Source organism: Cynoglossus semilaevis, chromosome 19 (genome assembly GCF_000523025.1).
Source record: "Cynoglossus semilaevis isolate Cse_v1.0 chromosome 19, Cse_v1.0, whole genome shotgun sequence".
Classification (NCBI taxonomy): domain Eukaryota; kingdom Metazoa; phylum Chordata; class Actinopteri; order Pleuronectiformes; family Cynoglossidae; genus Cynoglossus; species Cynoglossus semilaevis.
In genome coordinates this window covers 17090654-17106119 of record NC_024325.1, presented here as the reverse complement: position 1 = coordinate 17106119, position 15466 = coordinate 17090654, and the positions used below count along the sequence as shown (strand labels likewise).

Sequence of the window (15466 nt, the reverse complement as noted above, 5' to 3'; positions counted from 1 at the left end):
GCAGTGTTTGACTATGCATATTAAATATGATTTTTTTTTCTTTTTTTTTTTGGAATGTTTTTAAACTCTGCACAGTGGAGTGTTGGTTCAGGGCCAAAGGTCACGGCGTGGATCAGTGTTAGTTAGTTAGTTAGTTAGTTAGTTAGTTAGTTAGTAGTTGGTTAGATCAGACAGAAACATTTGACTTGTCCATAGTTTTTCTCACTGCACCACTGTACAGTTCAGTGTCACTGCAAACCAAAAATGACGGACCAAAGATGTTTGATCTGTGTGTGTGTGTGTGTGTGTGTGTGTGTGTGTGAGGATTTGGACCAATGATTGATCGTTACAGTTCATCTCCAGTCATTGGTCGTTGTTAGTATTGATCGCACCAGCGTTTCCAGGTTTTTTTAAACTCAAATGAACAAAAACCCTGCACTGAACAAAAATGAAATTGAATGATTTTCTGGACCTGTTTAGTTGAACACATCGTGGATGCATTCGCAGGAATTGAAAAAAAAAAAAAAAAAGCACATGAAGATCTTCAGCTCTGAGTCTGTTTACTTTTAGCATTATGGCTATCTGCTGCCACCTAGTGGAATAGTACTTAACTCTTCAGGCCAATTAAGTGAAATCTGAAAACCTGGTGATCGGACGTGGCACTCTAATGGGCCGCGGCCCAGTGGTTGGGAATCTTCAGCTTACAGATCAACTGTGAGGTCTTAATCGGTGTCGACCTCTGCTCACCGCTGCCTCTGGTGTTTGGTTTAAAACACCTGGTGCTGACGTTTGGACAAACAGACATTTCCAGGCTCCGCCCACAGAACTGGGCCGTGAACCAACAGAGTTCAGGCCACAAACTGGAAAAATACAAACTTTTCAGTCTTTTTTTCTGGTCTTTGAAAAACAAACTCGTTTTCCGTGTGTTCCTGTGGACCTCCAGGAACCGACCGGCTGACCGACCGACCGACCGACCGACCGGTGCAGCGTTTCCTCTGATGTCTGTGTTGAACTGATGGACTTTGATGTTTCCGCCTCGTCTTCTAATCATTTTCATTGCTGTACAATCACATTTTTACAACAATCATCTCATGTCAGTTCAGTTTCTGTTTCCCGGCCGACTCCACCGTAACCAAATGTTTGTTCAAATATAATATAAATAAATTCAGCTAGTGTGAAGTATATTGACGGAGAGTTTTTCGCTCCTTTACATTCACTTCAAACGTACGTGTTAGCCTGACGTTGACGTCAAAACTGTTTTATTTTGCTAACGCTAACGTCTGTCTCACCGCAGCATCAAAGTCATTCATCAGGTTTTTACCCCCCTGCCCCCCAACCATCACTGAGGCTTCAAAACTGAAGTAAACAAACAACAACAACATAAACATATAGAAACTACATTTATTTCTTCAGAACATCGTCCATCATTACACCACACTTATATACAACTCTTTAACTTTTGTTGCGAAACATTGACAATCCATAACTGTGATAATGAAGAATATTTCAACTATTCACACGTAGAACGTCCGACACCCACGTGGTTCATATTTCACTCTATCAAAGTGCATGCAGCTGGTGATTAGTTTGGGTTTTTTTAATCTAAATACTTCAAACCTGCAACAGTTCATCCAAATAAATACTACAGTATAAATACTTTACATCATTTACATGGGAAAACAAAAGGGCTTCAGAGTGACTCATCAATGACATCATCGCTGATGTCACTCTGACGTGTTCGAAACCGCAGTGAGAAGATCATCGCTGATGTCACTCTGACGTGTTTGAAACCACCGCAGTGAGAAGACCAGGAAATATACCAGGAAACATCCAGTTACCAGTGTCAAACCAGCTCCATTTTCACTCCACACTGTGGCGCTGTTTCCTCTCGTGTTATTTTACCCATTCTTAATTATTATTATTATTTTATAATATCAGTGTATTTGTTTATATCTATGTTTTTGATGTTTAGATGGGGGTTAATTTAATTGATTAATAGTATTTTTCTGGAGTAATTAATTAATTGTTAATTAGTTCAATCGACACGAGTGAAGTTGATGAACAGATTAGACTGGTATCCTGGAGCCCCACGGTATATAAATGTGTGTGTGTGTGTGTGTGTGTGTTATCTGCGGACCCACAGCCAGGTGTTGAGCAGACATGCAGAAACGATCACAGAGAAGAGGATGACTTCGGTGCTCCTCCGCTCCGTGTTGTTCTTCTCCAGCGCTGCCAGCCGACGGTTCATCTTCATCACCTGCAGGGGGAGACGGTCGGTGACTGTGGACAAAGAACAAGAACCGTCCCCTCCCTCGAGGTCCTACCTGTCTCCTGAGGATGATGAACTCCACTGCAGCTCCTCCCCCGTCCTCCACTGGACTCCAGGTGTCCATCACTCTGACCACACATGGACAGTTACAGTTAGTAACACTGACCTAACCACCTCTGCAGCACAGACCAACCACTGACCGGGGTCAGAGATGAACGACTGACACGGTGGTTGACCCCTCACCTCCCCCCCGCTCTACCTCCCCCCACACTTTAGGCTCTGATGTCCAGACTCTGCCCCCCCATGTCACTGTTTGGGTACTGCAGGTGATGACAGTGATGACGTCATCAGTGCGACTCACTCGTTGTTCTCCAGGTCAGCTGACGCAGGAACCTTCGGTCGGGTTCTTCCTGGATGAAACGGCTTCTCTTTGTGTCCAAATCTTTCCTCCAACAAAGACAGAAAAACAAACCCGTGGTCTGAGGACAGGTGACGGACGACCACAACAAACAAACAAACAAACAAAACCGTTCTGACAACCAAGGTGAAGCAGAGCAGAGGTCACGACCCTGCAGCACTGACCCACACACTGGTCACATGACACAAACAGAGCAAGGCAGGGTGGGTATTAGTTATCAGCCACTGGTTAGTTGGTTCAGCTGGTTAACTTCTCACTCAGACGGACGCAGCCTTCACTGGACGACTCACACCTGTATTTCTGAGCCATCATCTGCAGGAGGCGCTCTGATGCTCTTCGGCCCAGCTGCTTGGCAGCCGTCACCACATGGTGAAAGGACAGGGAGCTGAGGGGGGGGGCGGGGGCGGGCGGAGTCTGGGTCTGAGGGCGGCTGCTGGTCTGGGGACGGACGAGGACGAGACCTGAACCACTGCTACAGAGGAGGAGGAGGAGGAGAACATGAACAGAGGGGGGGGGGGGAGGGGAGGGGGGGGGAAGTTCTAAGACCACCAGTCCGACCATTCTGACCCACACAGACCTACTCCAAGTACTGCCACTTGTACACGCACCATAGTTTCAGAACCCAAACTTAAATCCAGGAGACCCTGCTGTACTTACGGGTTGGACGGAGCTCTGGGAACCAGCAGCGCCTGCTTCAGAGGAGACGGAGCGTCGGGCGGAGTTCTGCTGAAGTTCTGGTCACTGAACGACCGCCGCATCGGACTCTGTCGCAGGTGAAGAACAGAAACAGACACACAGCTGTCACTTCAGCCTGTGGATGTAGAAGGAGACGTTCTCCTGGAGAAGTTTGACCGTTTGTTCCAGGTCACGACCTCTTCAGTCACATGGTGTGTGATGTGATGTCAAAGCTCTGGTTCTGTGGATCTTACCGGCAGCGCTTCTATGCAGAACATCTCTCCAGAACCGCCTTCCCAGCACGGGTCCAGACTCATGGTACCACAGATCATGGTCCTGGCTTGGTTAAACATCGGACTGGGGCTCATGTCGGGGGCTTCTGTGGGTGAGACACAGGAAATGACACAAACCACAGTTTGAACCCAGGCTGCAGCCACAGGTGAACAGCAGTGTGTGGTGTCCACCCACCTGTGTATGTCAGCCTATCAGGGACCTGCATGGTGAAAAGTGATGGGACGTTGTCTCCGTCCTCCTCCCTCTGCCAGTGCTGCCTGGGGCTGACGCCCAGGCGCTCTGGGACACGCATGCTGTGACTGAGGACGTCCATGAGGGCGAGGTGACGGACTACACTCTGCTCAGAAACCTGCAGGTGAAAACACACCAGGCGTGAGTGTAGTCTGAGAGACAAACACAGTTGGATGATTTTCACCAGAGCAAGAAAAGTTTGTTGTTTTGTGTTGATTTATTTCTTATTTTTATTTTCATGTTTCTGTCCTTCAGTCCCACGGTCAGTGTTTTAAATTTAATTTCTACATTAAGGCACACAGGTAAACTGATCACTGATCACCTGGAACATGTGACTATCAGACTATCAGACATATGGACCAATTAAACCATCAGTGTTTTTCAGCACCCCCACCCCCCCCCCCCCCCCCCCCCCCCCCCCCCCCGTGTGGATTATTGGACACAGCAGTTTGTTCTCCCACCTCTTCAACTGTATGAACCACTACGACCCATCGTCTGTTTGTCTCAACTCGTGCCTGCATCAATCCTGTTGTTGCAGCTCCGTCTGCTCCTCCGTCCTGACTAAGACTTCAGATCAAAGTCACCAAGAAGTTGACTCAGAGATGAGGTAAGTTCTCCACCAGTGGGTGTCATCTCCAAAGAACCTTTGTTCAACTTCAATAACCTCAAACTAATAACCGTAATGTTATTAATGTCAACTTATATCATTACAGCAACAGTATCGTCAGTTTTTTTGGTAAATATTATGAAATACTACATTTTTACGACAATTTCTAGTTTTGAAGATTTAAACAGCTGTTTGAAGGACAAGTAAACGTCGCCCTCCGTAGCTCCGGTAACCAGAGCAACACTTTTGGCCCAAACGTCACGGCATGTGTCGCTCGCAAGCTGACGTCAAGTCAGGTGACGGTGAAAGGTCGATGACGAATGAGGTCAAAGTTGCGAAGCAGAAAATCGTTAAATGACAAAATAAGAGAAGAAAAACAAACCTTATTTTTTAAAAGTCACTGAATCGCAACTTCTTCCACCGACTCTTCTTCTTCGTTCGCTCTCGTCTCTCAGTACATAAGAGTTTTCAACATACCGATACATCACTGCCCTCTGCTGGTGAGGAGTAGGAACAGCACTCCATTAAATATAGGAAAAAATAGAATCAAAATAGGTGTTGATTTCCAAGTACATTTACACAAACTGAATTTGTCCTATTTTAATGGTGCATTATAATAAAAAATGAAGGTTTTACTGGTTGGTTATGTGTCACATTTTTAAACATTTAATAACCAAAACAAACTGAATTTGTCCTATTTTAATGGAGCATAGTTTTACTGCTTGGTTATGTCCCAATTTTTTAAACATTTATTAACCAAAAACACATTAGTATTTTTGGCTGTTTTTGCTGCATGCTGTGTCACATGTCTGTGTGAATGAAACCTGGCTGCAACATGACAAATTAACTTAAAACCAAAATATTAAAACCAAATAAAGAACAATGATTGGTTGATTTTAATAGACACATTGAGGTACATTAAAAACCACAGTGCACGTATGTTGGTGGAAAGAAGTCACTTTTATATGAATTTCACAGGATTAAATAGTTTTTTTTTACATTTTTGTTTTCTTTTGCTGTACAGTGGAAAACAGCGGCCTGTGGAACAGTGACAGGCCGTGTAGGAAAAGGCAGTGAACGACTTCAAGAACAGAATAGAAAAATAAGCCACTGGTGAAGAGTGAACGTTACCTTCGCTACAACAATATCAAACACTGTAAACACCTCCGTCTGTAGGACAGAAAAACCACACCTGTTCAAACTGCTGCCTTCAGATCATTGGTCCACGGTCACATGTGGCGTGTAACGGGTCACATGACTCATTTTGTAAATGTGTTCAGGTCCAGTTTGGACATTAACGTTCTCGCTAAATATGAGGGTATGACCTTTGACCCTGAACATTGTCTGGAGACACTAGAAGATTGTCAGTGTGAGACAGCAGCAGCAGCAGCGCCCCCTGTGGATGAACCAGAGCGTTCCCTGGAATTTCTCCTGCTGTGTTCTCTGAGCTGGGCTGGAGAATTTCCAGAGAACATCTGGAGCCACGTCTGCAGACGTTCACTGAACAGGTGTGAACGGAATCCACACGTTCTGACGTTAATGTAGAGTTTCTCAGTTTAAAGGTAGAGAATCAGACAGTGACTGCAGTGAACGAGGCTCCACATACACAGCTTTAACACCAGCAGTGACTACGTCAGTGATATTTAACCCTCGTCTAAATCTTAATGTGTCGAAGCGTTGGTTCTGGGTCCATCGACTGGACTCTGACGCTGATGTTTAGGTCCATTGTCTCGACTTCTGAATCCCAGGCAGTAATAATCAAACTGTGATGGACGACATTATAAACTCATCAACCTGTGACGGCCCCCTATAATACCATAATAACTGTAATAAAACAAATGAGTCGTTAACAGAATCTGAGTCGACAGAATTGAACCAGCAGTCGCCTGGTCTCCTGGTGCTTTGATTGTGTTCGATCTCATCAGAGAACATCAGAGAACATCAGAGAACACAGAGAACACGACAGAGCTGCTGGACGACCGAGCCGCGATTGTAAACACACGTGCTGTAAAAGTGTGTATATGTACAGTACACAATACAGGTGCATTCAAATACTGAGAAAATACTAGAAACACGTTTAAAGATGGAAACCAAATATCAATACTTCAGAGTCAACACTGGAACTGGGTCAGAAAAATCTGTAAAGAAGAGAAAGAAAAGCTCAGTCTTTTCAGTTTGAGCTGCAGCAGAACTGATGAACCACAGTCTGGATCAACCCTCGTCTTCATGGTACACGTCTTAGTGAAATGTAAAATAATCATAGAAAAAGGAGTGCTTCCCAGACTTGTCCAGCGCCCCCTTGTGGTACATAATCTATTGACACGTTAATAGTTTTTGTCATTGAACAAATAAATCCAAAAACAAACCAGTGCTGTTTCCTCTCTCTCTCTCTCTCTCTCTCACCCCTGCAGTAACTCCACACCTCCTGGTGGCCCCGCCCCCTACTTTAGGAAACACTGATATAAAGCATCTCTGGAAAACTACTTAGAGGAGCAGCAGGTGAGTACATTTTGTGACTCTTATAATAATAATAATCTCATTTTAAATTTATATCAGTAATAATAATAATAATCTCATTTTAATTTTATATCAGAACTTTTAAAGGCAGTGAAATCCTCAATAAAATCTTTAGACATTAGTGACACCTGGGACACTGATTTGAACTGTTCTAACTAGAAATTATAAAAAAAAACCATCCTGTATTTGTTCATATACTAGTTGTTTTGAAGAAATATACAAATGAATTCTGTGGCTGATTGGCAGCAAGAAAAGTACCAGGTGTCATTACCAGGTGTCAGACGGTACTGATTAAACACAGTGAACAGCGCTTGGTCCACACACACACACACACACTGATTCATATATCTAGTACTGAACGAAGCACATTTGGCAACAAATAAAGTCCCGTCCGTTTGGCACCGAGCTGCAGAAGTTCTGACTGGAGACACTGGACTTCACTGCCGTTTGAAGGTGAATAAAAAGGCGGCAGTGACATCACAGGGCGTGGCACCCACAGGTTGGTGCAGGCAGTGATCCCGTGAGAGCAGGGACGTGTCCACGTCCACGCTCTGAGGATCACAGTGAGGACGAGGAGCACAGAGACACAGATCAGAGTGAAGCAGAGCACATGTTTTTGGCAGTGAAACGTTATCTATGAGAAAAGATCCCAGAGGCACCTGTACAGATGATGACATCACAACCACCATACCAACACTTGGTGACATATTTAGGATAGAAGATGAATGTAAACAAAAGTGGGGAATCCCTTTGATCTCATGTGTACGGGCTGTGATTGACTGTGTGGCATTTTAGGTCTGGGATGTAAGAAAATCTCCATCCACTGAATATATCACAATATCTCCTCTCCTGATCCCGTATCAATCTCCTCAGTCATTGATCAGTTCTTGATTTTAACTGGTGATTCCAAATGTAGATCCCTCTGTTCCAGAGTTAGGAACTGATGTTCAGATGGAACAGAGTCTGAGACTAGGATCACACTGGGACTAAAAAAAAACCCTCAATATATCAGCGTGACTATAGTATCACAAAATATCGCGACATATCGTATTGTTGCCCCTGTATCTTGATACGTATGGTATCGTCGGATTGTTGCCAAAACACATCCCTTATTTTAAGTTCAGGTTACATTTTATAATCAATTAAATTTAAAATGTTGTACTGCCTCCCTGGATGTCTCCCCCTAGTGTCGTCATGGGAGTGCAATTAAGGGTGGAACTACCCAATCAGGGAGGGGGGGGTCATCATAATCACCCCCTTTATGTGACAACATAAAGTGGGTGACGTTTTTGGAGCCAAATTCCCAGAACCTGAAAAAGTCCATGTTGTTGAAGATCAAAGTGATGAAGTGACGTTTGTTCAGAGTGAACATCGCTGGACGACAACGACCTACTGTGGGTGTGCTCAACACGTGGCTCCAGCCCCTCATTTCTCCTTTATTATCTCCTCGTACTTGGGTGGAGGGTCACTGTATGACGGAGCCGCGGTCTCGTCTCCACTGCTCTCCAGGTGTCCCGTCACCTCTTCATACGACGGAGGAGGTGTGGCTCCAGACAGCCGGGAGGCCACGGAGAAGGAGGAGTCCTGGACGTACAGGGAGCGGGTGTTGTGCTGGTGAAGGCCGTGTGAGTCCAACCCTCCCCCTCTGCCCCCCTCTCTCCCTGCTTCTCCCCTCTCGGCGCCGCTCACTATGACGGTGGGGTGTGAGTTGGACTCCTGGTGGGGGCTGTCGTGTGCCACCGTTTCCCGGTAGACCAGGATCCTCGGCAGGCTGCGAGTGCTGCGGTTGTTGGCCAGGTATCGGTTCTGGGTGTAGGCGGGCCTCCGCCGCGTGGCCTTCTGAAGCTGGCACCTCCACAGGAGGAAGAGGCCGATGATGATGAGCAGGGCCACGCCCAACAGAGGAACCACCATGTAGACGGTGTCGGCGCGCTCAGATCGCCCGTCACTGTTGCTGCTCACGGTGTAGGAACCACGACTTTTCCAAAACTCCATCTGTGGGCGGAGACATTCCACAGGTTTCCAAGGGCATGAAGGACATTCGTTTACATTTCTAAAAAACCTAAAGTCTGTAAAGCAGCTGTAAAAAAAACTGAAGGCTCTAAAGAAAACAAGGGGGAATAAGACCCAGAAATGTTTACTTTAAGTAGTACTGCAGTAATGTCTAAGAGCAGATATTTAAACCAGGACACAGTATTTTTGTCAGCGCTCAGGGGAAATGACTGTATTTGTTCTTCAGCTCGAGGTGTTCCAGTGGATTCCAGAGACCCAGTTTAATTTATTCATCAGTTCCCTTCACCTTCATCTGGTCACCACTGCGCCTCTACGGCCACATTATTCTGATTATCTCACAACAACAGACCATAAAGTCAGAGTGGACCCACGGAGACCACCCCACGACTCAGGCCATAAAATCCCAGCTCACCGTTCGCTCTTTGTTCTCGAACACCTCATTGGCTTCTTCAAAACTGCAGCTCTCCTCGACACACTCCCGTTCGATGTTCCCCTGTCGCAGCTCCTCCATGTAGCCATTGGCTCGAGGGAATCGTTTCAGGAGGGAGTGAGCATCCTTAAAAGTCAGGAATGCTGCAACACAGGAATGAACTCGTCAATCACCTGGACTCACACACACAAAACCCCACTTTAAAGTTGTGTGTTTCCCTCACCTACAGCCATGCTTCTTCCCTGTTATTCACACACTGACCAGGAACGAACCTGCAGCATCAAAACAACACGTGAGACACTGTGACGTGGACACACACTGGACCACATCGGGGGTGGAGTATGTTCAAATAACAGAATTACACACGTGTAAATACAACGGTGCTGTAATATTAATATTTATAATAAATTACAGATTCATTACTTTCAATCCATGGCTCCAAGATTTGACCAGGCTACGCTAGTGCTTCCTACCCCAGTTACAAATGAGAGGAAAACAGGAAAATGTAGCTCAGGCCTGGTGTCTCTGCTGAGGAGGAAACCCTTCATAAATGACGTATGGAATTCATTTAATATTCTGCACACGCCACTTTTATTTCATTTTATGTTTTCATTTTTTTCCCCATGTGTTTTTTCAGATACATTTTTTCCCTAAACGTGAAAATAGAGCAGCAAATGTATAAAACAGGAGTGGAGTTGATTGGTTTGTAAGTCTGGAAATGTTTCCAAAATATAAAAATAACACAGGAAACCTATAGGCTACTATAAATATAGAAGGAGGAGGGGGGGGGGCGGCTGCCATAGCAACATGGACAAAGAAATGGGAGGCTCAGGATGTATTTTATTATTTATTTTATATGTGTGTTTTGTTTAAGGTCAGTGTAAAGTTTGTCAGAATAAATGTTCTACAGAGGGGCGGATGTTCTAACGGATATTTTTAAAATGTCTGACATACTGTACATGGACACGCATTATTCAGCACGTAGCGTTCTGTGCCACTCTAAGTAATAGCACTAAGAAAAAGTACTGGGGAAAAAAACCCCACAAGGTCGTGTTTTAATAAACTCTAACGGAGACCGTTAGCAGATTAGCAACGTGTTGTGATGCTTTTATAACAGCATATGAAAAATTAATAATCACGACAGTTAATGTTCCTTTTCAGCCTTAAGAGTCGCCATTTTGAAAACAGTATAAAGAGCTGTGTTAAGGCATGTACATTTCCCTTTCAGAGAGAGGGGAGATAAAAATAATATACATTTTGAAAAAATCGTTCCTACCTTCATTGCGCTTGATAAAAAACCTTTCCCCTTCCATCCTGGACTCCAGGGAACTCCCACACGAGTCACTGCACTGAGAGTGAGTCACGTAGACTACAGCCAATTGAAAACGAAAATTCTCGGTAACTGACCAATCACGGCCACAACTGATGTCACTGCTGGGAGGAAGGGCGGGACTTCCACATAGCGTTTTTGTTTGTTTTTTATTATAAAAGACCGTGAAACGCGAATAAAAAGTGAAAGTGCCCATGTATAATAAAAGACTAATATAGTAACCTATTAAATAAAATTATACATTACTTCTCAATTGACAACTGTGCAACAAAATGTATTTAGTGGTGGTTTATATATACTCGATGTTTCAAACTGTTGATTTTTATCACATCAAAATGAGTTTCTTCTGAGAAGCTAAAAATTCTGCTGCTTATTTAATGGCTGGTCAATGTTTCCTTAAACCGTATTTTAATATTAACGCTCATTTATATTTGTAACAAAAATAATTAATTCCTATAGAGCTAGCTATAATGGAGTATCACGTTTGTACAGTAGCTTACAGTGGTCAAAACCAAACAACTGCTTTTGTGGCACGAGGCCTATCACGTTAGATGAATATTCAGAAGACAAATTTAGATATTTGTACACATAAATACACCTTTACAGTTTTTACAGTTTTATGTAGATTTAATGTCAATTGTATTTTAAGTTGTTGTTTATGTTCATTTTCAGATTCGTGAGCTTCCTCGTCACTGCTGAAGAAAACTATTCATCTGCTGGTATTCCTCCTTCTCCTGGACTGAAAGTCTCTCTCTCCATACGCCCTGTCTTATCCCCTGTCCTGGTCCCTGTCCACTTCAGATCTATCTCTGTTGACTTTCATCTGACTCGAAGCCAAACAGTGGATAAACACCAAAAGGATTTCAGGAGACAGTGAGGCCGCTATCAGAGTGAGTACGTTTACATTTTCATTTATTTCTTCACCAATACTTCTTCAGTAAACAATATAAAAATAAATCATTTTAATATGTCTATGTACAAGGTATGTACAATATATAAGTTATAAATGAGTGTAGATCACCGTCTGTACAACGTGGCGAGGATCGGACCCTGAGATTCTCCCAAATGTGGGACATACATTTGACATCTTGGCTCAACAGTCGCACTAATATCCACATGGAAAACAACAACAACAACAACACACTTAGAATGTGCAACACATGCAGAATATGAAATGGATTTAACTCCAGAGGCAGAAACTGAAGAGACAGAACTGTAAGAAGAACCGTGCTGTAGATTTATAATCAAAGGAAAGCCCAGTTCTCGTGGTTCTTAACACTGGTTCACGTCAACATGTGGGTCGGAACATTCTTCATCGTTGGCCTCGTTGGTAGCATCTCCTGAGGCCTCAGTCAGGCGTTGAAAAAGTTAGGTTTGTGAGGACAAATTCTTCAGACTAAAGTCATCTCTCCAGCACTTTCACAGAAAGTCGTGGAGACGTTCCGTCCATCAGTTGTAGTGTGTGAAATACGACTGTGGTTTCAGGCGTGGCTCAGAGTCGTCCTCCTCTTCCCAGTCCTCCTCTTCGTCGTCATCATCATCATCATCGTCATCATCACAGTCAGACTCCTCATAGAAGTTGATCGTTGCCTGAACAGGGAAGTTCCTCAGCAGAGCCTCTCCATCACTGTACAGATAGTCAAAGGACTTCTTCTTGGGCCAAAACAGCCTGTTTCAAAGAGAGAACACGACGTCATGTTAACAAACAAACACCACTGAACATCAGAGAATCAACGGATTTGTGCAAATCTGTGATGTCATTAGAGAGAAAAAACAAACAAATATGGATGCTAACCTGACAGGGTGCTGGAAAGACTGGACTTTTCCAGGTGTCAAACTCCCTGGTACTGAAGCTCTGGAGTAAGGCTGTGGGGTAGAGAAACAAAAGGATCTAAGTACGGAGTTTACCAGTGTGTATGTTCTGTCAGACTAGAACAGGTCGTTGAAGAACTTACACAGGACAGCCTTCTGTGACGACACTGTTCTGGAGAGTTCATCCACGGCCGCCACAGTGACCTCTGACTGCAATGAAAGAGAACAGCAAACAAATCAGTCAATAAACAAACTCACTCTGCTGTAGAAACACTGTTCAGTGAACAACACGAGGGGGCGCTATAGCCCCAGCTACAGTTTACCTCCACTACCAACTCAATCATGTCTGCAGGAACTAAGATTCCTTCTACTGACTCTGAATGAAGTCATTTTTGAATAAATATTATGCTCTTCTTACAGGTAGCAAGTATTACTACGATACTTTTTAAACAACAAGGTACAGACGAATGTGATATACTGCAGTAGTTGCACGAAATGTCTAAGCTTTGTAAATATTTCTAAAAAACAAAATACTACGACAGTCTTTAGCTTCTGAAAACACTATTATACATTTAAGCTAAAAAATAAAAACCAAGAGTTTACACAAGTCGATTAACGTCCTCAATTAAAAAAACGAATCGTTTGTTTCAACAACTACGGGCTTAGCCAGCCGGTTAGCCTTCTAGCTGGTTATTACCATCGCTAACCTAGTTCACTACTTCTTCAAAGCCTAACATTTGATAAGCGCATTCTAACATATTTTCAAATTAAAAAAAGTGAACAAACGTTTAAAATTTGTAAAACACGGAGTTTCGTCACAGCGGGACCTACCTGCTGCTTGTGTCCGAGCGGCTGCTCACTGCCTGCGGACACGGCCGCAGCACTGCCCCCAGAGACGGCTGCTGGACGAGCACACACGCCGAACTCATTCTGCCACAAAAGTACGGTAAAGTATAGAAAAAACAACAACGAGTGTTTCAGAAGAGAAGACAAACGTCCTGGGGTTTAACAAGGACCGAGCAGAAGTCCGAGGTCTGTGTGTGGAGGAGTGTAGCGATGGCGGAGGTGTCGGAGGTTTATAAAGCAGAGGTGCTCAGAGGCTCAGAGGGGGGTCCTATTCGGGGGGGGTGGAGGAGGAGCCGCAGCCCCCCCCCCCCCGCTGTTCGTCTTAACGTACGGCAGGAGCCCAGAGTGGTTGGAAAATTACTATTATTGAATTACGATTATTGAAGTCCACGTTTATAAACGACACAGTGTGGCCTGAAGGCGGTGTTATTACTAAACTACTGAACTCTTTATTTGTTGTTATTGTCACAATACTCCAACGAGCAGAAGCCACATTAGCATGCGTGTTATTTCCTATCTTTTGCCAATTTTCTGCCAATCTTTTGTGGCACCGACTATTTCAAGCCAACAATTTAATTAGGTGATTTGTTGATGTTGCTCAAAACACGCCCCCCCTCGGCCTAATGTGTTTATACATTCATACAAAGTCTGCTTCAAGTCAGATTACTTTTGTTTTGTCACTGTGACATCCTATTTAAAGTGTTTTTTGTTTTTTAAAATTATAAACATATTTAAATCTTCATTGATTGATTGATTATTTGTATAAAGAAAACAGTTCACATTTCTGATATTATCTATTGTGAAGTGGTTTGTGGGGGTTTAACCATAGTTTGAAGGTGTTCCATCAGAAAGTTGTTTTGATTAAAGACACGTTCACTGAAGTCAACAGAAGAATGAATCTCCTTTCTTTTCTCTTCAGTCTTGCACTTTGATGACGGTCCCTACACTCTCGTTCCCTCAGTCTGAATAATAAAATCACCAAACCGGTCATTTTTAAAGCCGCGGCGCTGGTTTGAGTTTAATCTCCAGACCTGACCTTTACACCGAGGTGCCGCAGAAACCTGACCTGGCTGATGGACCTCTGTTTGTGGAGCTGAATTCCTCTTGTTTGCTGCCTTATCGGCCCATTTGTGCCTTTTGCGCCCATGTGTGACCCAGGGTCTCAGCGGGCGTCACGTGGTCCCCGCTGGCCCCCGACAGCTTAGTTTGTCCCGCATTGAGAAGTCCATTAAGGACCATTAGCGGCCATTAGAGCAGACGACCAGTGAGGATTCTCACACCTGGAACGGGCTGCACACACACGTCCGTCTGAGCGGGGGTTAAAACGCATGCGCTGAAAACAAGAACAACATGATTTAAATGACGACGGTCGTGAAACGAAGGGGTGAAATGATGCTTAGTGTCAGGTTTCCCATCAAAATGGTGAGTTAGAATAAAATATTTAACAGGAGGGCCGTTTGTTTCAGAATAAAAAATCAGTAAATGTTTAAACAGCTTTCATTGACTGAAACCGGCTCGTTCTGGATTTTTCTAGAAATTAAAAAACACTTTTTTATCCTTTAAGATTTTTAAATGAGGAAATGTTCTTTTCCCTCAGTGACAGTGAACTGAATGACTTCTTATTGGTTTAAGACACATTTATTTTTGATATTTTTTGGACTAAATGACCAGTAGAACAATATGAATATAAATGAATTTTAACAGTTAAATCTACTGTAAACAGACAATTGAACCACAGGGAGGTTTGACAAGGACACATTCACCAAGTAAATACATTTAGTAACTTCTTAAATGAACAAGTAGTAAAACTTTTAAAGTGTTTTATTGTTGTTGTTTTTTTGTGTGTCAGTGTTTCCAGTTTCAGTCCTGAGTCTGTGGAGCCACAGACGGAGGATTTAAAGATCACGACGACCCTGGGTCAGTGACTCTTACCTGCTATCACTGTTTGAATTAAACAATGTGTGTGTGTGTGTGTGTGACTGAGTGATGAACAGCCTCTTGTGTAAACAGGCCGGCACCGCAGGCAGTGAGAAATGTCGAGCCAC

At 43.8% G+C, this 15466-nt stretch overlaps 3 protein-coding genes and 1 long non-coding RNA gene across 15 annotated transcripts; 1 reads left to right on the top strand and 3 right to left on the bottom strand.

The window, feature by feature from the left end:
* Nucleotides 1-1748: 1748 nt before the first annotated feature.
* On the bottom strand, nucleotides 1749-5016 carry LOC103395698 (mitochondrial fission factor-like). Of its 9 annotated transcripts, XR_003053002.1 has the most exons (9): nucleotides 4328-4838; nucleotides 3810-3984; nucleotides 3596-3720; nucleotides 3324-3430; nucleotides 2959-3138; nucleotides 2610-2690; nucleotides 2304-2376; nucleotides 2036-2236; nucleotides 1749-1985 (listed from the first exon to the last, which is right to left on the bottom strand). XR_003053002.1 is itself a non-coding variant. In XM_025065996.1 (8 exons), exons 2-8 carry the CDS (start codon nucleotides 3946-3948, stop codon nucleotides 2105-2107), a joined length of 837 nt encoding a protein of 278 aa, XP_024921764.1. In that variant the 5' UTR covers nucleotides 3949-3986; nucleotides 4868-5016; the 3' UTR covers nucleotides 1749-2104. The 9 variants fall into 9 exon arrangements, 8 of the variants coding, with proteins under 8 accessions (XP_024921764.1, XP_024921763.1, XP_024921761.1 ...); XM_025065996.1 differs by lacking the exon at nucleotides 4328-4838 and adding an exon at nucleotides 4868-5016 and having other exon boundaries at nucleotides 1749-2236; nucleotides 3810-3986; XM_025065995.1 differs by lacking the exon at nucleotides 4328-4838 and adding an exon at nucleotides 4856-5013 and having other exon boundaries at nucleotides 1749-2236.
* LOC103395701 (uncharacterized) lies at nucleotides 4338-11681 on the top strand. Of its 4 annotated transcripts, XR_003053006.1 has the most exons (6): nucleotides 4338-4473; nucleotides 6885-6972; nucleotides 9663-9772; nucleotides 9848-9988; nucleotides 11436-11482; nucleotides 11565-11681. It is a non-coding gene; the product is annotated as an uncharacterized LOC103395701 (long non-coding RNA). The 4 variants fall into 4 exon arrangements; XR_003053004.1 differs by lacking the exon at nucleotides 11565-11681 and having other exon boundaries at nucleotides 9663-9725; nucleotides 11436-11463; XR_003053003.1 differs by lacking the exon at nucleotides 11565-11681 and having other exon boundaries at nucleotides 9663-9767; nucleotides 11436-11463.
* prrg3 (proline rich and Gla domain 3) lies at nucleotides 7036-10824 on the bottom strand. The gene is made up of 4 exons (XM_008333485.3): nucleotides 10710-10824; nucleotides 9657-9705; nucleotides 9416-9576; nucleotides 7036-8985 (listed from the first exon to the last, which is right to left on the bottom strand). The coding sequence occupies exons 2-4, from the start codon at nucleotides 9664-9666 to the stop codon at nucleotides 8416-8418; spliced, it is 741 nt and encodes a 246-aa protein (XP_008331707.1). The 5' UTR covers nucleotides 9667-9705; nucleotides 10710-10824; the 3' UTR covers nucleotides 7036-8415.
* Nucleotides 11659-13666, bottom strand: ripply3 (ripply transcriptional repressor 3). Its single transcript, XM_008333479.3, has 4 exons — nucleotides 13407-13666; nucleotides 12719-12785; nucleotides 12559-12629; nucleotides 11659-12432 (listed from the first exon to the last, which is right to left on the bottom strand). Exons 1-4 carry the CDS (start codon nucleotides 13502-13504, stop codon nucleotides 12213-12215), a joined length of 456 nt encoding a protein of 151 aa, XP_008331701.1. The 5' UTR covers nucleotides 13505-13666; the 3' UTR covers nucleotides 11659-12212.
* Nucleotides 13667-15466: the final 1800 nt, after the last annotated feature.